This window comes from Tachysurus fulvidraco, chromosome 12 (assembly GCF_022655615.1).
Source record: "Tachysurus fulvidraco isolate hzauxx_2018 chromosome 12, HZAU_PFXX_2.0, whole genome shotgun sequence".
Lineage (NCBI taxonomy): Eukaryota > Metazoa > Chordata > Actinopteri > Siluriformes > Bagridae > Tachysurus > Tachysurus fulvidraco.
In genome coordinates, this window is record NC_062529.1 from 14949567 (window position 1) to 14977069 (window position 27503).

The 27503-nt window shown below is 36.9% G+C and overlaps 1 protein-coding gene across 3 annotated transcripts in view; it reads right to left on the bottom strand.

Moving 5' to 3' along the window:
- The window catches only part of LOC113659303 (kelch-like protein 29), an 83525-nt gene that overhangs the window by 42831 nt on the left and 13191 nt on the right, over window positions 1-27503 (bottom strand). For 2 of the 3 annotated variants that reach the window (XM_027171989.2, XM_027171987.2), the window contains exons 3-6: window positions 17197-17531; window positions 8470-8620; window positions 7774-8301; window positions 274-412 (exon numbers count right to left, since the gene is read on the bottom strand). In XM_027171989.2, coding sequence (XP_027027790.2) covers window positions 274-412; window positions 7774-8301; window positions 8470-8620; window positions 17197-17478 — 1100 coding nt within the window. In that variant the 5' untranslated portion in view covers window positions 17479-17531. The remainder of the gene's footprint in view (window positions 1-273; window positions 413-7773; window positions 8302-8469; window positions 8621-17196; window positions 17532-27503) is intronic. The other variant, XM_027171988.2, reaches the window with a different exon arrangement.

The window sequence follows — 27503 nt, forward strand, 5'->3', positions numbered from 1 at the left end:
ATTTAAAAAAGAAAATCCCCAGTCATGGAACTTTTTTCCTGCCCATTAAAATGTAAATTTGCTCATTCAGTGCATGGAGATGAAAGGGCAGGATAAGTGCTGACCTTTTTCAACAATTATACACATTCATTTATTTGACAGGAGGAATGGCTACTGGCCCTGTGATAGGAACCGAAGTCTTCACACCTGCAAGAGAATGGGAAGGTAAAGGAAGCCACACAAATGTGCCCTATAAAAGGAACAGAGTGGATCAACAACAGGAGAGAGGCAAACCTTTTAACCATGTCCTTGAAATACAAGCTGCAGGAAGCTAGAACATTTTGATGGACTTCAAACTCTTTGCCTTGAACAATTATTTTCAGGTCTGTAAATTCTTTCACTCGCCGCTGCTGGTTCAATTCTTTCAACATTTCTGTAGAACAAGAGAAAGAACACAAATAGCAATTTAAATTGAGCGTCAAAAGCACATGATTAAAAAGAGAATCATTTGTTTGTGTATCTAAAGAGCTGAAAAAGATGAAGGAAAATGGGGAATTAAAACTGTCAAATATACTGCGAGAGATTTGTGCGCCAGAAGAAAGCAGAAGGTCAACAATCTCATTAGAAAGAACATTTGGCTACACATCTATAAAAAAACCACACGGGACTGTTTAAAATGTTTAATCCCGAAGGAAAAAGCTGTGATTTCGCATGGACTGAAATATTCCCTGTTCTAAACTGCCTTAAGCAGTAAACCTCTACACTTCTATCGAAAGGAAAGCAGAATAACACAAATAGAAAGAAAGAAAGAAAGAAAGAAAGAAAGAAAGAAAGAAAGAAAGAAAGAAGGTATGATCATCACATTGTATTACTGTATAGTGTACAATATCTCTACTATTTCTGATTTTTTTTTCTTTCACTGCAGTGTTGTATTTTGTTCGCTTAATAAATAAACACTCCAACATGAATACACACGGACACTTTTACTCTGGCACTGAATGTTCTCTTCTGTCAGGGTTAATTCAAGGATATTTTCATTTTGGATGAATCACAGCTATCTACAATTATGCTCAAAATGTTCATGTTTAATACTTGGTTATAAATCCTTTGCAGTTAATAAAGTATGTGAGTGATAGACATCTTCCCTGATGGAGCCATAGCAGGCCTGGAATAACTTTCTGCCTTCATCTCATCAGTCTAGACATGTCCTAGAACTCCGGATGGTATCTTGTGCTGAATCTCTCGGGTAATGACAGTGAATTCATATCTTGATGCCACTCTTTAATACATCTGTGCCCATGTCCTGCGGTGTGCTTAGGCATTGTGAAATGTTTTTTCTTCATGATAATATACTTTGAACCTATCTTGAGATCATTCATGTAATTCGTCCAGCTGTATATTTATGTAATTATCTAATCAGCCAAGCATGTGGCAGCAGCACAGAGCATAAAATCAGGCAGATTCAGGTCAAGAGCTTCAGGTGTTGTTCAGCTTAAACATAGAATAGGGGGGAAATGGTATTATAGTGGCAGGCTGGTTTGAATATTTCAGAAACTGCTGATCTCCTCTGATTTTCATGCACAACAGTCCTGAAAGTTTAGATGTCAAATACAGCAAACGTTTGGCGAGGCAGGCCAGGAGGAGATGCCATGAAGGCGATGGTAACATACTGTAAATAACCACCACTGTTCTAACTGTTCTGAGCTACATTTCAGCTCACCACAGATGCAAAGTGTAATTATTTAAGTTACTGTAGCCTTCCTGTTAGAATGAAGCCATCTAGGTATTCTCCTCTGACCTATTCTCCTGGAAGTGCTGCTTATTAAATGTTTTTGTATTTCAGTGTAAACTCTGAAGTCTGTGTGTGAAAATCCCTAGAGATCGGTAGTTTTTCAAATACTCAAATTTCTAAAGTAGATGTTGCGTATATATGTATGTATGCATGTATGTATGTATGTATATACATTAACACACACACACACATATATGTATACATATATGTGTGTGTGTGTGTGTGTGTCTGTTCAGTATATATGCATACATATAAGTGTGTGTGCCTGTGTGCATACACTTATATGTAAGTGATTCTGTGTGTTCTTTCTTAAAGCTTGTTCATCTCCACATCAGCACTATATATTAGCAAGATGATAGGGTTAGATAATAGGGTTTAAGAATTTAAAAGCCCCTTAATTAAAAAAAGAAACTCGAAAAACTGTAATGACTGCATATTAATGGCCTGACAAAAACTGAAGGGACATATGCGATCATCTGAGTAAAATGTTCCTTGTTAATTTGACTGGGGTATGTGAATAGCATGGCAGCTAATTATTTTCTATTTAAATGGGTCAGTGTTCTCTGGAGGTGGACCTACGATTAACCAGCTCAAGCTATTCTTACTAAAGAAAAAAAAAAACATTGCTTTTGTCTAAAATAAAATCCTGGCAAAAAAAAACAAACAAACAAACATTGGAATAAGAATGAACCATACACTTTACAAAGATGACAATATATTTCAGATGACTACTAATAAAAAGACATTTTTGTTGTTTTTTAATACCTAGCAGTGTAATAAAGGATGCATGCAGGTACAGTATAGTCTACAGGGAGCGCTCTTTGTGCTCGGTTTAACTAGAGAGAATGCTGAAGTTGTGAAATCTGTCCTTCGAGCACAAAGGCATGCTGAATTGAGAACAATAGAAGCACAGATATGGGGATGAAACACACTCAAAAGCGCTCTCACTAGTAGGACACATGCGAGGATAAAGTCAGAATAAATGAATGCAAACACTGTTTACAAAGAGCCTCAGAGCTCACTGAATGAGACCATTCTTTTTCTCTCTCTCTTCCAATTAACCACAAAGCCATGTCTACAGATATGAAGGGCAAAGCCTGAGGCCAGGACAAGATAGATCTGATGCTTCTTAGTTTTGTGTAACAATTGTGTTGAATTGTATAAACAGTCTACACACTTCTGTTAAAATTGCAGGGTTTGTGATATAAGAAATGAAACCGAGATAAATTACATCAGGTGTTTTCCGACATTTAACTTTAGCAACAGACTGAAAGTAAGAAAACAAATAGAAATGTTAATGGGGAAAAAGCAAAAGCAAAAATAACTCTATAATATAATATAATATATAGATTATAAAGATAATAAGAAAACGTAACAGGGAGGCTGCCAAGAGACCAACAGCAACAGTAAATGAGCTGCAGGAATATCTGGGGAGTCCTGGTCACTCCCTGTGACAATCTCTGGTGTTCTGTAGATGTCTGAGTAAGCTGGTAAGACAGATGCCCTTTTTTCACAAAAATATCTAAGCTCATTTAAAATCACTCCAAACCATGTAGCAAAATGTGTTATTGTCTGATGAGACCAAGCACGTAAGGTTTGTCCAAAATCTAAAAGACATGTTTTTGACAGATTATCACCCAGAGAGCACTTATAGCCACAGTAAAGCATGGTGGTGGTGGCAGCATCAAACTCTGGAGTTGCTTCTCTTTAGCTAGTGATAGAAATCTGCTCAAGATAGACAGAATAATTAATAGCTCCAAATACCAATATATTTTGCTGCAAAATAGGAAAAAATTTACAATCCACCAAAAATAATGGCCTACCTACGGTGGCCGAGAAGTGCAAAACACTAACAAATCCGAAAACAAATTAACAAATACAAAAACACAACGACAATTCAGACAACACGGAAACGGTAGGTATCGTTTGTGAATGGAAACTTACCGATACACAGGTATGGAATCTTATGTGTAAAGTTCTCCATTTAAATATAAGACAATAACAGAATTAATCCACAGTAACCCATTCCATCCATCCATTCCAACTTTTCCCTGCGGCAGACTGTTGAACTTCATGTATACCTTGAGTGACAGGTGTCTTGTCCAGTGATCGGTAAGTGTTCCAATCACAAACTATAACAACCTCTTCCGGGTTGTCTGAATTGTCGTTGTGTTTTCGGATTTGTTAATGTGTTTCTTGCAACGACTCAGACAACCCGGAAGAGGTAGTTATAGTTTGTGAATGGAAACTTACCGATCATTGTATCAGTGACCTGTCATTCAAGATATACAGGTGAATGACAGGTGTTTTGTCCGCTGATCCGTAAGTTTCCATTCGCAAACTATACCTACCTTTTCCGGGTTGTCTGAATTGTCGTCGTGTTTTCAGATTTGTTAATGTGTTTTGCACTTCTCGGCCACCGTACCTACCCCTTAAATAAAAAAGGAATGGTTCAAGAGAAGAAGATCATTTACATTTAATCATGTAGCAGACTTTTCTTGATGAACAAGGAACGAGGAGTTTTGAACTGTCTGATTGAGTTCTGTGAAAAGGAGATCGCCTTACAATTTATAAGATTTGGAGAATATTGCAAGGGAGAGTGGAACAAAATTGCCAAATAAAGATAATACTAAGTTGGTAGTCTCTTACCCAAAAGTGCTGTATTACAAAAAATGTATTATTGTTAAAAGTTATACTTATGCAACCAGGTTATTATACGTTTTCTTTCTTCTGAAAAATCAGATCTGTGATTATTCACACAGTGCCTTCATCAGTCAAGGTTTAAAAGCTCACCCATACTCCAGGCACTTTAACTTGAACCTCTCCTTCAATTTGACCTGCTCTTCAAGGTTAAATCAGTGCCAAATCATAGATATTCTCGCAGCAAAACACTCCTAAAAAAAACTAAAGTTCACAGTGTAAACCTCTCTATGGGGAAATTAACTGTTTCAAACTGATTTTCTCTCTATTGAAAGATTTGATATTAGCATTAAAGCAAAATGTTAATATTACAAATTGCACATGTAACATGATTAATACATTAATTAATTTCTTGTTTTATGTGCAGTGGATACAAGCCGTCTACACATCCCTGTTAAATAGCAGGCTTAAACCAAGATAAATCAGAAGTCAGGACAAACAAGCATTTTAGGGAAAAATAAGAAAAATCGAAAGATTATAATAACCTGGTTGCACACCCTTTTTTATTTTTTATTGGGGTTGCGTTCAAAATGTTCAAAAGTAAATTAAAAAAAAAGTCTGAGAAATTAGAAATCCCAGAAATTATTCGGATTACCCCCAAAATAGAGATCAGTTGTTTCTGTAGGATTTTCTTCACATCTCAGTTTCATCTGACTGCTGCAACCGAGATCCACAAAGATGTTTGTAATTTCATGCATGTAATTTTACTTAAAATGCATTGATAAGAATAGGGGCATAAAAGAATGAACAGAACATTAAATGTACATGAAACATTGTAAAGGCCCTCATTAACAAATATAGAAATTGAAGCACCAGTGTTTTAGTGCAAACCCACTATGTGTCTACTGCTGAACTGAAGGTAAAAAGGAACTGTAGACTTTTTGTACAACAATGACCCAAAGCAGACTAAAACACCCTGTAGTGACCTGAAATGGACTAGACATGGGAGAGGCACTTAAAATTAGATGGATCTTGAATGTTTCTGAAGGACAGAGAAAAAAAAAATATTGCCAAGCCAATGCAATCAAAAAGTGTTTTGACAGTACACTTGTGCGACTAGCTTATTGTACGTTTTTATACATTTTTATTTCTTTAAAATATTTCTCATTGTTTTTCGTAAACTTTGTAATTCCACATTAAAAATATGAAAAAGTAAAATATAATTTATCTTGGTTTCATTTTTTCCCAAACCTGCAGGCTTTTAGCAGGGTTGTGTAGACTTTTTTTTTTTTAGATTTTGTGTCAATTTGCCAAGGTTAAATACACAATATAGATAAACCTCAATTAACATTTACTTAAAAAAATTAAAAGTAAATTATTGTCTGTGGTGGTGACCTTCGCTGTGTGCTGAAACAACACTTAGCTAGAAATGTATTAGTCATCTTTATTCAGACTGATGTTTTTTTAATGACTACATTTGTTAAATTGTAGTCATTAAAAAAAGACTATGAAAAAATTAAAAAGTAGCCTGAATAAAAATAAATGCTGAAAATCATTTTGCTGAAGTATATTTATAATTCCTTAAAGTTCAGCAACCTAAGTATGTCATAAAGGGATTTTACATAATATTTAATATTTTATTCCACTGGTAGAACAGATTATTAGTCTGATTATATTCTGTCCAGATCCAGACCCAATATCTCAGTCTTGATCTGTTATATCTAGAGGATACATAACTAGGACGGTTACTGCAGGCTTGTTTATTACTGTTTTTCACTTAAAAATAGCTCTTTATTAAAAAGACTTCAAACCATTGTTGATGAATGTATTTTCTAAGCTACTAATCTGCTGAAACCTCTGAGCTCTCCGGGTGCCAGGGGTTATCACTGCTCCAGCAGTAGAGTGCAGGTCAAGAAGCTGACGGATGTGTCTTGTTGATGGAGGAGAGAGGAACACAGAGCTGGGGCATGTTTGGAGTGAGCTGTTGCTTTGAATACAATAACATGCCTTTGATATTTCATTTCACACTGAAAGTGTAAGAGGTACAGTATAACTCACTCCCACTAACACACATTATTATGAACAAGGGATCGCATGTCATTAATGAGCGCCGCAATTAATTTCTCCAATCGCCCAAATTAATGAGCTATCCACTCGCTTTGCTTTAATCACAGAGAGCAGAATTGAGTATGTCAAAAAGAGCAAATTGGTTTTCTGCTTTGTGTTTCCACTCAAGAGGTCAGCATTTGCTTTGCATTGTATCACTGCTAATGTTGAAGAAAGCTTTGTGATTACTTTTTTTGCATGTATTTATGCTTGTATGGACAGTGGAAAGTGAATAGAAAGTGTTATTTCTAGTTTGTTATTTATTTTGATATTTTTGCTATACTCTGACACAGAACCTTGGGGAGCTTATGAATGAACTTAAGGGATCTTAAAGACAGCGATGATGATCTATTGAACGGACCTTCCATTCTCAGTGACAAGCTGATAAGTAGAGAGCGAAGCTGCTCTCTGTCTTCACATCGCTCCCTCTATAGAAGATTAATATTACTAGTGATGCAACATGACATGCAATTTAAAAAAGAGGCAGTGGAACAGATTTTTTGCCTTTAGCTCAGCAAAATATCTAGATTCCACCGTCGGCCAAAAGTGCATGCTAGTGCCGCCACACAATTTTCCATACTGATTACATGACCAACTGCTTTCCAGTTGTTTAATGTATGCAAAGCTGGAAATGTATTATTTAATGCCCCTAAGACAGAAAACAGCAAGATAAATTAAGCTTACCAGTTTCTGCCACATTACAGACTGCTGCACAAACAGCATATAGCAATTAAGTAAAAGTAAAATCTGGATTATATCTATGAACATATACCAGTTACTGATTTTTTATGGTGAATAAAGAAGCACCATGAAGAAACAACCAAAAGTGAAAAAAATAAAATAAAATACTCCCCACCGTCCTCTACCTTTAATTCTATGTCACTCTCATTAATCATCAAGGCACTTGTTTGTTGAAAAACTGCAGAATATTGCAGAAGCTAACCCTAAGACTTCATGAAGTTATCATAATAGCATTTGCTGGAGGAAAAAAAGAAAACAAGTGGAAAAGAAAAACAAAGCAGAGTGCATTTATCCGCTTGGAGAAAGAGATGAATGAGAGCATTTATTGAGGGTGATAGTCAAGAAAGTAATAAATGTGTGCAAGATCATCAGCTGTTTTGGACTGAGAAAGCACGTTTTTCCCAGGGTTATTGCTTCACCCATCTCTTCCCACACATTTAGAAAAATCAAAATCAAAATAAACAACACAATAGCTTAAATTTGAATTAAAAAATTGAAGTCGAGGACAATTTTACCTTTGGGATGCCAAGGGTCTGTGAACTCATACTTCCCCATGCCGACCGTGCGGAGCATCTGCAGGCCATTGGCAGTCTCTTGAGTGGTGCAACCGTTGGTAGGAGGAGGATGTGAAGATGCTTGTCCATTTATCATCGGGACGCTGCTGGTTAACGTGGTGGATGGCTGCACCAAGGGGTGGGTTAGATGGCCATTGCCCAGCACTGTTTGGGCAGTCTGAGTTACCTGACATACTCCAGGCATTGGGGACATGGCGATAGGTGGCAGGCCAGTGAGCCCTAGTGTCTGGCTGTGCACATTGAGCACTATGTTGGCCATTGGCTGCGAAGGCGGTTGGGTAAGCTGATAATGCGAGGGCAGAAGCGGGTGAGGCGGGGGCACTGCGGTTTGAAGGGGGGGAGTGGCACCTATGATGGGTGCCTGGACAGTCACTCCCTGGCTATAAACCGGTGTCTGGGGAATGCCGTAGGTGTGGGAAAGAAGACTTGCTTGGCTCACTGTGGGCACTGCTGGAGGCCATATCTGACCTGAGGAAAGGAAGTCAATATGTGACTCATATGCTCTGTTCTGATTAAAAAATAATAATAATAAAATAAAATCAGGTAAAATATTAAAAACGATAAAGGTAAGATGGATTTTCAGATGATTTTAGCTTAAGAACAACAAGGTTTCAAAAACACACCGGCATTCTTTACCTGTATTATCTTTCTCCCTCAGTTGTTTGCTAGGGGGTTCGTCTGTGTCCCAGGGAGTAGACTGGTTAATGGGCGTCTGTCCCCATCTAACACTGGGAGTAAGAACAGGTCCCGCAGTTTGGTTTTCTACTACGGCATGTGCTGAAACCTGCTTCAAATAAGAAAAGTAAACAGGCTAAACAGAACACCCTGAGCTTTAATTATCATCCACAATCCCAAATTACACATACTGTGTCAGACACTGGTAGATCATTGTGCTTTCTTAATATTCCATTCTCTTCTGCTCGTTTAATTGTGCTGCTGTTCTAGTTTAGTGTCATCAATAATGTAGGAAAACCCAAGGTCGGATGCCAGCAATTTGACTTGGCAAAAGGAAGGGAGATCTATACAGAAAACATTTTACTAATTATCTCTGCCTCACACCATCTCTAAATCAAAGAAAAGACCCAGTATGAGAAAAGATATTTCACACTTATTTGGAGGAATTGTCTCATTACACTGGCAATGAAAAACAGCACAAATGACTTTGTGAGACTTGATAGTTGAATATTACCTGCAGAGAGACTAAATGTATATGCCACTATACCTGACACAACAGGCAGAACATATTTCTTTGGTGTTGCAGAGCAATTACATTTCTGCACAAAAGACAACGCAAATTGATTTATTAAAACAGTTCATCTTAAGTCATGAATACGACTCCTGGATTATTAATATGACAAGCTCATAAAGAGAAGCAATGCAATCACTGAAACATTCAAATCATAAGCACAACCCTATTCAATTAGTAGGCTGTATAGTTTAATTGCCTTAAATCTCTATTTAAATATGTTACTGTGTCACAAACGCCTATTTCAATAAAGACAATTCATGATCTGCTTTTGTACTATTATGGAAATCATTCCCTTTCATCATTCATCACGTAGGCTGACTATGAAAATACACTAGTGAAGTAGAAGAAAGAACAAACAGTAATCAGTGAGATCAAGGAAATGGGGGGAAAAACATATAAACACCTATTTTCATCAAACATAAACAGGTGCTAATAACTGGATCACAGCTTTGGTTTAATTCAGATAATTCAGGGAATAATATTAGGGGAAAAAAATACAGGCACAAGAGTTTCATTTGCATCAAGTGTGTTTACGCAAAATCAACATACAGTAAATCCCTGTATGTTATATATTAATAAAGGTATTTCACTAACTCCATCAGCACACTGCTATGTCCACCAATTTTACCTCCATCAATGCACTTATAAATCACATTTAAAGCAGTAAATTCTACACCGGTGTCATTGTTATTCATCAAGAATGTTGTACAGAGCAGAGACAGGGGCCAAAAGCCAAAGATCAGTTTAGATAACAAAGCAGCTAGTTGTTATAATGAGCCACTGAATATTCATTACACATTGCATTGTGTGAACTCAGTAGCACCATGTGATACTGTGATAAAGAAAAATACACAAGCAATAAATCTAAAATACAAATATTTTTTTAATTAAAATTAAAATTGGTCAAATCACTAACAGTGTAGAAAAGGGTAAGAAAATAAATAGAATGAAATAAATGTCTTTGTATGATCTGTTTAACTCAACTGAAATTCTCAACAAGCAATGATTATTACTTTAAATAGACAAATTCATACCGATATTCAATAAATAAAAATAAAATGAAATGTAAAAAGCCTAAAGCACAGGTAGGTTACGCAAATTTTAAAGCTTGAACAAATCTTAAAGCACAACAAATGGTTAGATTACATAATGGTATGATTTATTCATTTCTCATGGTCAGTCCATCAGTGGTATATGTCCAAATTCATATCATGTACAAGGCGTGAGCGTGAATGTGGGTAATGACATTTGCTGCTTTTTTAAAAATGAAGGAAGTTTTGAATGAAAATCAAAAGCAAGCTCCAGAGTTCAGGTTGCTTTAGAATGTTCTTTTGGTAAGTTAGAAATTATTAGCTTTCTAAAGATTCTATTCTTTTTTGTTTTCATTAGGTAACCTTTTATTATAGGGTTCTATACAGAAAGATTCCATCAGAAGGACAAACTAAAGAACCATATCGTAAAAATTGTACATAAAATTTTGTTTTATTTCTGCAGCAGCAAAAAAAAAAACAACACATCAAACAACAAGAGTGAATAAAAAGTGAGTCAAATAGTATGTGGGTATGATGGCAGAAAGAGTTGATTCTGAAACTGAGAGCATGCAGCACAGCAGTGTGCCACAGAAGCTCCTTATAACTTAATGATGAATGTAGGATGTCAAGCCTACAGCAGCATCTGGGAGGTTCACTGTGTTCTAGACCAGCCTCAGGAACCTTCCAAAAAACAAGTGTGGATCGGCCTTTTCGAGCAGGCGTGTGCAGCCTAACTGACTCTAAACTAGCCGAATGAGATTAGAGAGTGAATTGCAACCTGCAGCTTCAAAAGTGCTAACAGTGTAACGATACTCTGCTGTCATGAATCGATTTGATGCACGATACCGGCTTCATGATTTAATTTGATCCTCAAAATAACAAAATTTTAAACTAAATTTGAATGACGAAATGTTTGTACTGAAATGACTGAAATCCTAAATAATGCTAAACAATGTTGTCTGTCTGTGAAAAGCTAAACAAATCAGTCAAACAAACAGATAAATAAATGTATCAATTCAATTCAAAATTTTGATTAAATAAACAAAAAGTCTCTGGCCCTGGGGTAATGATTGATTGAAACTTAATGAACTCTGCAGCAACGCCCGAGGCATCATTTTAATAGGAATAGAGCTTCAAAGTTGGCTAAAATGCCCGACTTCCTCTGTCTCCTTCTTGTAGATCACAGCAGGCCCGTGTTCAAACAGTGCAACTTCTCTAAACGTGTACAGTAAATACATTCTCACAAAGTGTCATGATGTATCATTACACACTGGAATTCACTGAAGAATTTTATTTTAATTTTATCTCAAGGACAACAATAACCGCAAGAGAAATTCCTTTAGGATCGTTCATATCTTTTCACTTGATTATAAAAGTGTTAATGGTCCTTTACAATAAAAGATAATAATAAAAAAAGTCTAACCTTCTGCAGTTTTGTCATACAGCAGTATTGTATAACTGCCTTAAGCTTGAATGAAATACTTTCAGACTAAAATCCACTAAGCCTGTTTTGTTCCATGGTTGACAGGCAAAACTACAGAAGAACTGATGTACAGTACCATACAGATGGATGATGCTTTTTGAAGCACAAAAGCAGTGAAAATTTTAAAGCTTACTAAACAATAGTAATACTGATGTATACATTTATTAAAATGCATCAAAATGGAATAGAAAAGTTTGCTTAAGTCTTGTAAAGGTTTTGTGCCATAGGCAGCAGTTATGTTTTAGCTGTGTTTCAAAGCCCACTACTTTACTACTTTCTCCAATTCTCTTGAGTATGTCTGCCATTTAGTATTAAGGAGAAACAACAATATTAATACTGCTGAAAAATTCATCTTGTACTTGTATAGTATTAAAATCCTTCCATGTACAATCACCCTATTATAAACACTTCTGCTTGCCATATAATGTGTAAATACACACACCCAGGTATCATTAATGTAACAATATGAGCTTTTCGATTTTGCCCCGGGTGTAAATAAATTCACTAGCGGTTGGTTATTGGCTAACTTGCTTGTACGTACTTGGTGCATTCTGCTTGGAAAAAGCAAACAGTAAATATTTCATTTCAGGAGAAGGAACTTACTGGATTACTGGATTCTACTGCTAGACTTATATTTTGGTTGCTCATCCTGAATACTAAAAGAGTGTGCGAGGTGTGTGTGTGTGTGCGAGGTGTGAGTGTGTGTGTGTCTTTTTTCTGTGTGTGTGTTTACATCCGTGTCAGGTCTCATTAGAGATCGCATTTCATCCTTCGTAAATGCTTCACAAGAAACACTTTCAGTCACACACAAACATACACACTGATGCGGAATGCTATTAAACTAATACTACACGGATTTGTATTTATATGAATGGGTGTAGATTACATTACAGTCAATTAAACATAACAAGGATTAAATCATAATCAGCCATGCCACATCACTATTAATTCTCTCGAGAGGCAGAAAAATGATGTCCTTCATCAAAATGAGCAAAATCCATAACACAAAGTATCAAATAAACAACACATTGAATAAAGGATATTTAATGCTGCATTTATATAACCATCAGTGATTTAGGCAGAGCAATGCTTTCTGTGAGACACTGGTTTAAAAAGTGATCAAACCTGCAAGTACTGTAAGTAATACTTGGCGAAACATCTTTGGAAAGAATCACAGTGTCTCAAAGATTACAGAATCATTACAGACACTCTTCCTGCGATGACTAACAACACTAGAGAGAGTTGCACAGGGATGATATGCCACTATTAAATGCTAACCATTTCATATTTCTGTACAATCTTTTAAGGTTTAAGCGTTTTATTTTCAGGGTTCAAATCCTGAGACGGACATAAAAACCCTCTCTCGCTACTTGTTCCTTTTTCCATTACAATGCTGAAATTTCCAGTTGTATTTGGATTTGTGAAAATGTTTTTTTTGTTGTTGTTGTTGTTTTGTACTGACATTTTTTGCCCATTTTTTAAATCATTTTTTTGCCAATCATATAATTTTTTTATAGTACAAAAGGTAAGTAGTTTCTCCAGAGAAATCTGGCATTCATAAAAAATTCTGTTAGTCTGGAAAAACACACTTATCCTAACAGAGCTCCTTCAAATGTGTTAGTTTCTATAAAAGAACTCACTAATGTGAACTCCGAACAACAGACTTTATTATATTGTATAACTGGTGTAAGTTACAGCAGTTTATAGTTTATTCATTTCCATTAATGCAATCCAAAAGAAATCCATAAAGACAAAGAAAATGAGGAAATTCCATTAGAAAAAAGTAATGGCACCCTATACAATGTGGCAGAGTTTGTTTGGGTCTATGATAGTTGTTTACTGATTTGTCACTAAATGCATATCAGCTGCCCCAAGAACAAGCCTGGTAATTTATTCTGGGGTTAATTTTTTAGGTCAGTGTGGCTTACAAAGGCACCCATGCCCAAGTTTACCAAAAGTAATATACATTCAGAATTATATTCACATGTATACATTCAGCATTATTATTTTTGTTACTGATTATTGATCCTGAACTCACTCAGACTATTCAGACAATTATTTCCATCAGAATGTTTCCATCAGAATTGTTTACCACGCTTTTGCACGCCACTTAAACGCCTGCATATTGGTTGTATGGACACACTTGAGATTGTTAGTTATCTTCTCCCCAGTATGCTGTGCTCATTATCCACATACGCAGCCGTTTTTGTCTCCGAACACATGCACTTCGTTTACATGTGCTGTGCTTTAGAGCTGTCAAAATGACAACATGTATAGTATGTGACATGATATCATCTGTTTGCTGAGTAAAAGTGAACCATCACTGATTGCAGCTTGCAGTTACATTTCATCCCTACATGTGTCTGGAAGATCTCCTTCCTTTAGTTAAATAAGCCATTTCAATTCGAAATGGCATTCTTCCGTTCATCTAATCTTCTCAGCTCTGGCCAGGATCACCATCTGCCTCTGAGAAAAGACCCAAAGCAGAGTACAAGCTGTCGTGCTCTTTATTTTCTATTCTTATCCTCGCTGTCAGCCTTGAAGCCTCCTCTTTAGCCCTGCCATGGGCATGCGCCTGCACTGACAAAATCGAGAAGGAGCACTGATGCATCTGTGTGTAGAGGTCTGCTACAAAGTGGGCTCTTTCCTTCATGGCAGCTCTGCTGGCTCCTCAAGGAAGAGCCTGGGAGAGCTGAATGATCGCAGACTCTTAGGGGAGCCATGGTTGCTTTACTCCTTTATGTTTGAGCAGCTTCAGTACGTATCTGCTCGAGGATCAGACGAATCGTTCTTGGCCCCTGGTTTCTGGATTCCTCCCTTCTAGCCGAAGGCACTGAGGGAGTAGCTATGTTCTTGAATGAATTTCATGTTCACATCACATCAATTGTGTCAGTTTCTAGTTTTCTCATCACTTAACAAATAGCTTTCCATCACTAAACTGACAATCTAAGATCTACATCTCTATATTTCACGTTCGACTGGCAGACCTTAGGGCGAGTTCCCGATCAGGATAAATCAAGGTGCTTACAGATTACAATTGATGAATAAAAGATCATCTCAGAGATTACTGATTACTGAATGTTGAAATATTGGAATTGTCTATGAGCGAGCCTGAATTAAAAAGGGCCTAGCAGAACATTTGCATGACATATTTGAACACTTTTCCCATAGATCCCTTCCCTCTTCACTTCTCTTCATGAAGTAAATGATTTCCAAGTTCATGGGGCTCTGTGTTTTGGTATACTATTTTGCATATTGCCATTTTAACAAAAATCTAAATGGGGCCGAACTTTGCTGAAAAACCATCTGCAAAGCTGAACAGCTGAAGGAGGGGAAAGAGGGCAGCCCGTAGATAGAGACTGAGGATACTTGATAAACCTTCAGGCATCTTGAGAGCAGTCCAAAAAAAGATAGTGATGATCATGGGAGAAAATCAAATGGGAGCTCTGTGTGTGTGTGTGTGTGTGTGTGTGTGTGTGTGTGTGTGTGTGTGTGTGTGTGTGTGTGTGTGTGTGTGTGTGTGCGTGTGTGTGTGCGATAGAGAGAGAGAGAGAGAGAGAGAGAGAGAGAGAGAGAGAGAGAGAGAGAGAGAGAGAGAGAGACAGATACTATGCTAATACCCTCTCACACATACCCTCTTGCAGTATCTATTTACTAAATCTGTTGTGAACGTGATTTGCCTACAGATTCGGTCAAGACTCGGTATCAAGTGGTAAAGCTGCCCGTTGCTGAAAGAACCTGTGTCTAAGTAAAACATTAACATGAATGATAAACAGAATGGAATTATCATTTATTTTGAAAGTTACTTAACTAGCTTTGTAATAAATGGATCTTTCAGTAGTATTGTTTGTTTATAATTCTTTTAATCCCATGTCAGCATCAGTGGCTATTTTCATGGCAGGATCACGGTATAGTAAAGCGAGACATTTTTGTAGCTCTTATACTATAGTATTACCACAATTTCAACAACAGCAACATGGTCCATCACTTTACCTAAATAAGAACTCCGGGATTTTCCTGGGTGAATTTTTTTATTTTTTTGGAAACACATCCCTGCTTATTTAATGAGAGCCAATGGAGAAACTCGCTACTAGACTTTTAACTACACACTTTCTTTCTTTTACTTTTGACAACTTAAGTAATTGATATTTGAAAGTAACAACTTTTACATACCTTATACCACTTATTCTTTTACTTCAGTACTGTTTATGTTTACACACCCCATCACTGGTAACTAGTCATGTTAACAGGCTTTCAGGCACATACTTATCATTTTAACATGCCCTATTTAAAATGAAAGAAAAAGCAAAAAAGCAAAAGAAACAGCCTTGGGCAAGTGGATAATACTGTATGACACTCATACAAGCCATAAAGAGCTATGAGTAAGACTCTGGCAGGCTAACTGGAGAAAAACAGAAACATTTTAATCTTAATCTTATAGGCTAGCAATACAAAAGAAATAACGGCATCCCAACACTGCAGGCATTTTAGAGCAGATTTCATCAAGTCTTCCCCAGAAAAGCATAATTCCTCAGTTACATAATCAATTGACACAACTGCTTCTATCTGAAAACATTATTATGACTGAGCTTTAAGGTCATCTGTGGCTCAGCGATGCAATTTTGCCAACTGTGGGATAATTGACTAGCATCTCTGCAATTTGAGTGGCAGGTGTTACCTACAGTTAAGCAAAACAACAACAACAACAACAAACAAACAAACAAACAAACAAACAAACAATTGGCATACAGTGAATGGGTATCATCTCTGATCAGATGCAAATGTATGCGAAAATAAAAGCCAAAGCAAACACATAATGTTACATAAGCCTCAAAAATGAAAGGGCTAAAGTGGCTATAGACAACAAACAGAGACAACAATGTCATTTATATCTTTGGTGAAACTGCCAGCATTTCTTATCTACTGCTTCATCCGTGGAATCAAATGTACTAAAAACCGCAATATATATTACCCTTGGGGAAACAGACAATATGCAAAATGCAGAAATATATTACATTAGAGCCCACACTGTCCTTAATCTAGAGGCCTGGGAGCTGTGATTGTGTGTATCTCCACCATCTCCCTTTTACTATTTGAAAGAATGTAGAGAAGTTTCTCCTTGACATGGATCAATAATCAGCCTTCCCGTCCATTATCAGAGATGGATGCTAGAGATATGAGGAATGAAACATCGTATGTGGGGATATGCTGGGGTAAGGTGGTGGCTCCAGGCCTTTCATGATGGATGATAGAAATTGACCCTAAGATCATCTACTGCTTTAATCTTTTTTTTTTCCTTTGGTAAGTGCCAAGAACACAGACAGCATGTGGGTATTTTCCTGAAATCTCCACCACTTTTAGGGCAGAGATAATACATACAAGAGAGAAGGATAAATATAGAGGAAGCTGGCTGAAATGAGACTTGATGGGCTGAATCTTTTCTAAAAATCTAGTACAAGCATTTACAACTGCTTCTTTTAGAATTGCTGAAAATATCCCAGATATTACACTAGCCAAGCTCTCGCTAACACCCTACATGTAGCAGAAGAGACCATTAGGAAGTCTATGGGGCTCTAGGGTGTGGGTGGAATGAGTGTTACCTTGGTGGTGGAGGTGCTGCAAGTCGATGCTAAACGCTTGCCAGACAGCTCTGTGCTGCAGGTGCTGTTTGCCCCGGTAGCTGGCGTGGGCAGTAGAGAGGGCATGACCGGCAGCGGCAGTAGTCCAGGCCGATTGTTGGAGCTGTTGGCCATGGAGGTGGCAGAGACGGCAGAGGAGCCACAGCCATTAGCTGTGAAGCAGCTGTTACTGACACCACTGCGTTCTCTGCGCTCCCAGATGGGCCGCAAGTCCCGCTCAAAACGATGACTGTGGCGCGACATCCCGCAACAAATGACACAAAAAGAGGAGCTTCTGCTCAGGAGCTGGTAAGCACCTGGAAAAAACAATAACGATTAACTCTTTTTGCCAGAAGCCAAACAATTGTTGTTTTTTAAATGTTCAGCCATGAATTATTTTTTTGTTCTTGATACCCATTTCTGCTCTATAAGATACCCAAAGTGCTTGTTCATAAGCATATCTTTTCAAGCAAATTTGTTGGTGTTCATTTTAACCACTATGATTTTCCGAACAGAGGTAGAAACGCTTATTCGTGTGACAAATTTTATATCAGACTTGTTTTAAATCATATTGATTAAAATGGTCAGATAAGACAATGGTCTGGAACACCAGTATACTGGTAAAGGGTTAAAATACAAGTGATAGTATAGTCTTAAAACAATGATGACTGGAAGAGTGATATGTGTGGGGACCTGGGAAAACATGGTTGGATGTCTCTGTGGGTAACAAATTGAATTTTGGCCAATAATATTTTTGACATCTCTATTTTCAGAGAAGATAACTATATTTTATCAAAACGAAATAGAAAGGTTTAAATGCCGTGAATGACTTTTACTTCAAGGGAACGAGACAGTGACTGATGTGAATGATACTGATAATCAATGTGAGAACTCGATTCACAGAGGAAACTTACGAAACTTTCAAGCGCTGTAACTTTAGACACAGGGGAAAAGAGACACATAGTGCAGTTCAGGAAAGGCTGCAGTTTTTAGAATTGTATAGAAAAGTCAAAAATGTGTCAGTGTGAAGGGTTTTCCCATGCCACCACCTACATAATCTTGAAGATTCTTTCCTGCTCATTCAAACGGTCTCTTTTCGGCAGTGCAGTCACCTTGACTGACAATTCCATGACAATTCACTGACTGTCTGAAACCTTTCATAGTCATATGGTAGAAGAGCTGGTATCAGATCTGACCAGTGCTGTGCCTCTGAAAAGACTGATAAAAATATATATTTTCCTGAATGCTCCATGCTTTTATCTGGGAACCAGACAAATGAGAGTCTGTATCTTTATTTGCCCCTTTGTGCTGTAAATGGAGACATTGCATTGTGCTCAGCCTTTAAAGACTGAATAAAGGGCTACAAAAGGTCAGATGTATTTATGTCTATTCAGCAGCAGTGCAATAAAAAAAAAAAAAGACAGCTATAAGGAGCCAGTGTATGAGTAATAAATTTATCCACTTCATCATTTTACTATTATATATATATATATATATATATATACAATGTTGTATTGCTCATGGCCATATTCTTAAGACATTGGATAAAGTGAGATGCTTAAAACTGCTTTATGATTATTTCTACGAATACCAATTCATTTCAGGGAATTTATTTTTCTATTTTCTTATCCGTGTACATGATATATCATCAATAACAGTCAACATAAAAGTAAATCTATTTTTAAATGTATTGTCTGATGATGCTGCTTTAACAAATCGAAGACAGCAAAAACATTTATATTTACCTTGACCTTATGTTCCTGTTGGATCAATTCCAAAACTGTATCGGTTCTGATTCAATGAGCATTTATATAAGTTACACAAATATTCTAGCTCTTGGTCTTCAGATATTGCACTATAGAGAATCTCAGAACAATGGACTGGTGGACGGACCGATCGGTGGGATTATAAAAAAAAATAGATAGAAAGAAATTGGGCCTTGAGGTTCTTAATACTAGTTTGGAAGATAGTAGTTTAGGTAAAAGAAACAGAAAGAAATATCTGAAGAACACTTTTCTAGCTGTTTGAACTTGCTGTGATATAAACCCTGTTTGAATCATTTCCAAAACACATTCAGTTCATCTGCTGGTTACAATGCTAATTCCCTGTAAATCCTACAAACCACTTGCTCTTGAGATATTGTGCTAGTGAGAATTTTAGATAGACTGACAGACCAACAGTAAATGTTGCCAAATTACTATAACATATATGGGATAAACCTCTCTGGGACGAGCTGTTACTGAAAAATAATCAGCACCCATCATTTTGTATTTCTTTACACATATCATTATATGCCTAAACCTGCACACGATGGCACTAGTGCATCAAATCTCGTACGTTTCTAAACCAAAACAATAAAATAGACAAGTTCCTGTCATTAATTTTCATTAAATATCTACAAAACTACATTATATTACCTCATAAACCAAAATGTCACAAACTTTCCTTAGTATGGTATAAAACACAACTACACAGTAAAAAAGACAGATTTTTTTTCATATCATTGTTGGAGGGACTTCACAACACTAACATCTTTATGTCTTTGCCTATACATGATATTTGGTGGAAAGGATTATGGTCAGTCTCTAAAAGAGGATAAAATGCAGCTGAGTTTGCTTGAATAAGAGCAGCAGTGTGAGGGCCGGGTAAAGCTCACATGACGGACAATCAGTAGCAGTGTGTAGTGCAATCAACAGCATCCAGATAACAAGCCTCTCTCTCAACACAGGCACGACGGAGCAGGTCTAATTGCCCGAGCCCTCTAAAATCTGTCCAAGGGTATGTCAGGTACACTGCTGTGTTTCTTTTGGAAAATGAACAAAAAAGAAACATGCATCATAACACAATACACACCAATATACACAATAACAGTCATTTTAAGCATTTTGTAAGAGAAACAAAACAATGAAATGTCTGAAATAAGAATTATAGCAATTCCATGTTTAATATTTATCCTCTGAAGATCCTTATCCCATTTTAAAAGTATAGATAACATCAGAAATGTGGTGTATCAGAAACCCTTGCTGATAAAGCATGGTTTCGATTCGTAAAGTGATGCAGGTCTAAAAATAACGAGGCAAATTGAAACAGCCGAGTACAGGCTTGCTCAACAGGTCCACACAGCTTTATTCTTGCTAGTGAAGATGGTGTGTGATGACAGCTAACAGCGGCACTCTGCAATTACAGCCGGGCTCTTGATTAATTTCAATACGAAAAGAAAATTTCCGAGGCTAAAATTAGAGAGAGGGAGGGAAAAAAGATCTCCATTGTGCACACACAACTCAAGAAGCTACAAGATTTTGAAAAAAACGCCTAATTCTTTGACATGAACCAACATGTAAACTGCAGAGCTTCTTTTAAACTTCTTCTGTGCTGTATGTATTCAACATATCAATTGTCGTGACAAAATAAACGCACACATTGCTGATGACGAGGCGTTTTTTAATAAAGTACAGGCATCTCTAGAATTTCTGGCACCCCTGTGTGAAAAAAAAGAGTTTGTGGGAAAATGTCTTTGTGGCTATTCAGCTTAATATCACAGTGAAAATTAAAGAAATCTAACCTGGGATAAATAGATTTGCATGGAAAATATACTGTACACATTCACGGCCACTTAGGAAACATATGTTTAGTTGCTGGGTCATGAAGTTATCCAATCATTTATTATGTGGCATCAGATATAGTTCAAGGTTCAAGGTTAACATCAAATGCCATAATTGACCATGGGATGGCTGTTTGACCAAGACATTTGTATTCCTGAAACTGCTAGTCTCCAGGAGTTTATTCAGAATAGTGAATAATGACAAACATAAAATGAGTATGTACGGTATGGTGTTCCCAATACCAGTCGCTGGTAAGAGTATATTTTAACTAAATTCCATGCTATGGTCACCTGTGCATTTTATTCTTTACCAGCCTCCTTTCAATACATAACAGTATGGAGACTTCCCATATAAAGATGATGAGACTGGGGGATCTAGAAAGTCTGAGACACTCCTTACTCCAGAATTTATCCAGAATCTCCAGGTTCTAAAGGCCTCTCTTGTGGACTCTCCTGTTCTGCTAGCCCCTGGTTTTTATTTGGTTTTAAATCTTTTATAAATTGAATGTATGTTTTGGATCAGGGCCTTTGGAGAAAAAGCACCTCCAAATCATCAGCGGTCCTCCGTCATACTTAAAAGTGGGGATTTTATTTCTACTCTGTATAAACATCCATTTACACCAAACCCACCTTCAGGATTTGTTTCCAAAACATTATAGTACATTATAATGTATTATATATACTATACACTACTATATACAGTAGTATTTAGTGACACTACAGGCACAAATGTTTGTGGTGAGTTGAAAAAAAGCTTTCTTCCTGCATTCCTTCTAAAGTTGGTATAGAGACTTGGTGACCATAAAATGTTGCCTTCTTCCTCCATTTTCATTTTTATAAATCCCTCATGATTTTTTGTGTATTCCCTATTTCTCCCCATGGGCATGGGCATGGGCAATAAGGGATTTTGGCCTTTGTGTAATGTATAACCACTTAAACAGTTAAAAAAGCTAAAATATTAATGGGAACATTGTTCAGTTTCTTTCATCCACGGTGCTGCTTATGCTTTAAAAAGACATTGAAAAACTGGAGTCTATCCCAGACCTGATAGGGCACAATGCAGCAGACACCCTGGAAAAGGTGCCGATCCATTACAGGGCAAAATCGCACATGCATACTGCCAATTAACTTACAACATTAAAGGAAACCCTGAAGCGATATATGTCGATATAAATATACTATAAGACCTGAAGACTTTAACAACAGTCGTGTTAATTTCGAGGTGTGATCTTCATGGATCATACGTGTCTGTTCAGCTCATCCCATAGATGCTCAAACAGATTGAGATCTACTTCCAACTGATCAACTTCAAGAAATGACGATTCACATGATACCTAAAATAATCTACTTTATTTATTTATTTATTTTTACCTTTATACATTTTAATACATTATCTTACCCAGAGCAGATGTTGGGGATTTTTTTCATCTTTACCATGGTTGCCAATCATTTGAATGCTGACTGTAAATAGATGTGAAAAATGCTAATGAATATTTACTGAATTAAATGATCTGTTTCCATACATAAAACGGTTAATTTGCCTAATTACTAAATGATCAGTGATGGTTTCCAGGCACTCGTATAATCATCGGAGGAAAAGAGCACTTGTACTTGCGGGTCCTTAACATTCAGCCACAGGTCAGATCTTGTTGGTCCTGCTTGGTGTTAAAATCTGCTGATCTCGATCAGTTCTTGTGAGAGATGCCTGTATGGCACTAAGCGCTCCAAGAGTGAAAAGCTCCTACAGAAGATTGGATCAATCGCAATGCAGTTCACAATACACAATGCACAATACAGTCATTTAAGCCGGCAAATAACTACAAAGGCAGTTAAATATCTAGCTTTTGCAGCTAAATTGAATAATAATAGATAATTACTGATCATCATATCAAGCTGATCCTTACTTCAAGAAATCTACTGGGAAATGTAACACAACAGAAGAAAAAAAAAATGATTGCTGTAATTTCTGTTGTAGTTTTATTTATTTAGCATTTGGATTAAAAGAGATTGATTTCTGATGTTTCTCAGACCATATTTTATCATATTTTTCATTCACTAGAGGTCTGAGCATTTGCGTAAAATCATATATATTAATATTTCTAGTATCATATATCATTTTGAACATCGTTGCTTTTTCAATGTAATAATATTCAATGCCAAAGAAATTCGACTGTAATTATCTTTTAAGGCTCGTTACATGGAGCCCCACGCTCTGTGCTAATACAGGTTCCGAGCTAAAAAACGTAGCAGGTCCAGTCCTACACAACGTCACAGAGAGCGTGCATTCATTGATCTTTATTAATAAAACACCCAAAGGCAACTAAACATTACATTCAGCTTCCTTTCAAACAGAAGGTGATAATGGTTTCTCCGCACCCACATACCAAGCACACTCTGCCAAGCGCTCAATTAATTACTAAGAGTTCATAAGTCTCCAGTGCTCCTCCTAGACCAATTAATCCTTCAGCCACTCCGTACACCACCAAATGTGGATAATAGTAACTCGGTAAATAATTTATAATAGGCCCATTTTGTGCCCTTATAAACTATCCAAAATCTAATACTCAATCTGACATACTCGAGAGCCATTTTTCTTGGAACACCCATACTCCAGCTCATTCATGCAATTATCAAATCAGTCAATCAAGTGGTAGCAATGCCGCGCAGCACAGAAAATTTTGTGGATCTAGTGAGCTCGAGAGCTTCAGTTAATGTTCACATCAAACACCAGAATGGAGGAAAATGTTGATGAGCTCAGTGACCGTGCCATGGATGCTGGAACAAGACGGCTGGTTTGAATACTACAGAAACTGAAGCTTTTCTGACTTTTTTCTCAACAATCTCTAGAGTTTACACACAATGGTGTGAAACACTTAAAACGTCTATTTAGCAAAGGTGACCATATACCACATCGGCTTGGAGTGTCAGACAAGAACGTGAATCTGATGCTACAGTGGGCACAGGCTCAAAAAAGCTTAACAGATCAAAATGGTTATAAATAAATAAATAAATAAATAAATAAATAAATAAATAAATAAATAAATAAACGGTAGCCTGGCCGTCTTCACCTGCATCTGTGCCCAGTGTAGCCTCAGATTTCTTTGTTCTTGGCAGACCGCCATGAAACCCAATGTGGCTTGCTGTAGTTGTAATTCATTCAACTCGATCCTTCGATGAGTTGCCTGTATTGAGTTGCTTTTTTGTTCACAACAGTTGTAACGAGTGGTTATCTGAGTCACAGTAGCCTTCATGTCAGCTAAAAACATTGACATCTCTTGTAATCTCTCTCTCATCAACAAGGCTGTTTTAATGCTGCTCAATGGATTTTTTAATTATTGTGTTTGTTTTTCACATCATCCTGTCCTATTGTGTATGAAATTTCCAAGTCACCAACAGTTAGAAATACTCAAACCAGCCCATCGGGTACTGTATCTACTGCACATGATTATATGTATATATATCTGAATAAATTATCATCTACCTAATAAAGTGACTGGGGAGTTTGTATCTTTCAATAACATAGAAATCATTATGATTTCTTGCTAGTTCTTAGCAGGAAAACGAAACTAATATAACATTTAAATTAATTACCTCATTTCTCATATTTCAATTCAGAACTCTGTCATTAATAATAATGCCTTATAAAATTACTGGCACTTTCATGGAAATGAACATAAATAACTAAGATCAGAATGATCCTGCTTCCAATTCCTATTTTTTTTACTACAGGTTTTAATTTTCTTGTACAGAAGGAAGAGCCATTTAAATATATTTTCCAGATCCAATAATTTTGCCAGATAATACATAATAAAAATGTTACACTGGTTTTATATATAAATAGATAAACAGGTAAAATACTTATATTTTGCAATTTTTCCAAATGGTGCAAAAACTCTGTGCTTCTCTTTAGGCAGTCATTATATTTAACAGGGCTGGAGAAAAAGCTTACCAAGCCTGCAGCAGATTTTAATAGGAAGGACAGGGGATACTCTACATAGCTCATTTGATTTTGCAGTATATAATGCTGGACACACTTATTCGCATTTCGTCATCGACCCGCACATATGATTTCACTCAGTGGACATGCTTCAGTCCACCATGAAAGTCAATCAGCACCATCAGCATCATCAAACCACAGTGAATTAAAGAAACCATTTTTCCCTCAATGTGAGACAAAGGCAGAAGAAAGACGTATATTTGGTAAAAACACACTAATCATAGACTTGAGTACTGACCAGGAAAAAGTCGAAACTATGGAAATGTGCATCTCAGCCTTGAGGAAATTCAACTGAAAATATATTCAACAGTAAGCCTCTTTACGGGAACACGCTCGTTTGTATCTTGGTGTTATATGAAGTGGTTGATCGGGCTGAGTTACAATATTAACCCCACTGTGCTTTACTACATAGTCAGGTTTATCTGCACTGAGCCACTGTTTTTTAGAAAGTTACGCTTCATTAGTAATGTATGGGTGCCAGTAGGCTGTGGGCAGAAAGCATCAGCAGCCTCCCTGAAGACGTGAGAAACAAGTGTGCTGCACTTAAAGTGACCTCTCTCATAGTCTACATAGCCAGTCCTCTGAGATTTAAAGATAGCAGCACACTCACAGATGAGCTACATCAATTAGCCCACTTCCCTCTGTTTTCCACACACCGACATGATGCTTCTGTCTCTGAGCTACTTAGATTTGAGGACAATTTTTCATTTCAATCAATCTACGAGTCTTGATCCAGGTCATCACCATGCTGTAGCCAGATATTAGCGCCAATATAATCATAGTGTCCTCCAGAATTATCGGCACCCTTTAAAGCAATGAGCAAAATCACTATAAAAAACTAGCATGCAAGTGATTGTTTAAGTTTAAACTTAAGAGAATCTCAAACACAAAAAAACAAAAACACTTGTACATTAGTCTTCATAATTAACGTGATTCAGAATTGCTTAGTGCATATTTCAGTACATTAAAAACGAGATTTATTTTAAAATATTCATCGGGGTGGCGATACTACTACCACATATGTTTTTGTCATAAAAAATGTATGACGTAAATGAAAAAAATATCTTATGATAATGATTGCTTTGTCGGAGCAAAAGTATTATTTTTTGTTAATGAACTACACAAATTCTGTGAAATGCTTGTTTAATTGCATTTAAATGAAGGTTTCAATAATTTTGGAGGACACTGCTCAAAACATTAAAAATTCCTGATTACACGATTACAGCTTAAGCCACCTTGGGAAATTTAAAAGAAGGAAGAAAAGGAGTTGGTTCACTGTGTAGTCAACTGATCTGTTAAACCTCGAAAACCCTCGAAACCTTAATTTACTTCTGCACATGATAAGATCAAGAACACAACACCTTTTAAATAGCTTCTAATCTTTTTCACCTTTTATATTAGCCAGCAGAAAATTAGATCTGCAAGACTATTCTGGGGGATAAACACGTGGCTAATATGTGGCAGATAAAGACTTTATGTACGAACACGATTCCTTTTTTTTATCCAGCTCTGCTTAACTTGGCAGTGAGATGCACACAGTAAGGTCAACAGGGTCACATACACTAATGGGGACATTCAGAGGCAGCAGACAAGCTGAATGCTCAATGAAAAGAAATTAGAAAAGCGTATCACAAACTATGTCAGGGTTCTACAGGCTGAAGGTTTAACTTAAATGACTACTGAATATTTCAGGGGAATTGTTTCAACTGTAGAGTAATTGAAGAGGCCGCACTGCTCAGAGCACAAGTGTGCAAAGAATTTAAATATTCATCAACACGGAGGTTCAGATTTAAATGGCAATTAAAAAAAGTTCAACAAATTCTACTTGAGCTTCAACAGAGTCATATGTATAGTTTTGTGGAGCTTCACAAACTGTTAAAGAGGGCAGTTGTGAATTTGTACGTTCCCAATCCAAATAAGCACTCAAATGAGGTAAGGTTCATTGTTTCTGAAATTTACATGAATAATTTACATCTACACATTTACAAGGCCTCAGAGCTACTTTCGGTAGATGAAGTAGAAAAAAACGTTTTGACAGCAAAACTGAAAACTAATACACCATTTACCCCGGATATATTTGCATGGAGTCAGAATTGTATAAAGATAAAGTATGCACTACATGCACTTCTATGAAGGGATCTCATTTAAACATGATTGGATCAAACTGTATAACATATTAATGCACAAATAAATCTGTTATGCTTCTTGTGCCAGAAAACTGTCTTAAAGGGTCATCACACCTGGTCAGCATGAGCAGGAACCTGTTCCAGAAACACTGGGCTCATGGAGGGAATATACACTATATAGGCTGCTACTCCATTTCAGTGCACTATACAAATCCACACACCAACACGCACAGACACTTATTCCTGCCTAGAGACAATGTAGAATAGTCACAATTCACCTATTGCTTTGTTTTTGGAGGTGGAAAGAAACCAGAGATCCTGGACGAAGCACACATAAACATGGAATCTCCACACAGACAGCAACCTGAGCTCAGGATCCACTAGGGGACCGTGTAGCTGTCACACACAAAAGTCCCGTACAATAATTAAAGACGTTTTCACACACATAAGCAAAATGAATACAAATGAGCAGAAAAAATAACGTTTCATATTAAATCAGGTCTCCAAATAATGGAACAGTGACACCAGAACATGTCCAGGAAACAAGTACACAAAGCAAACACAT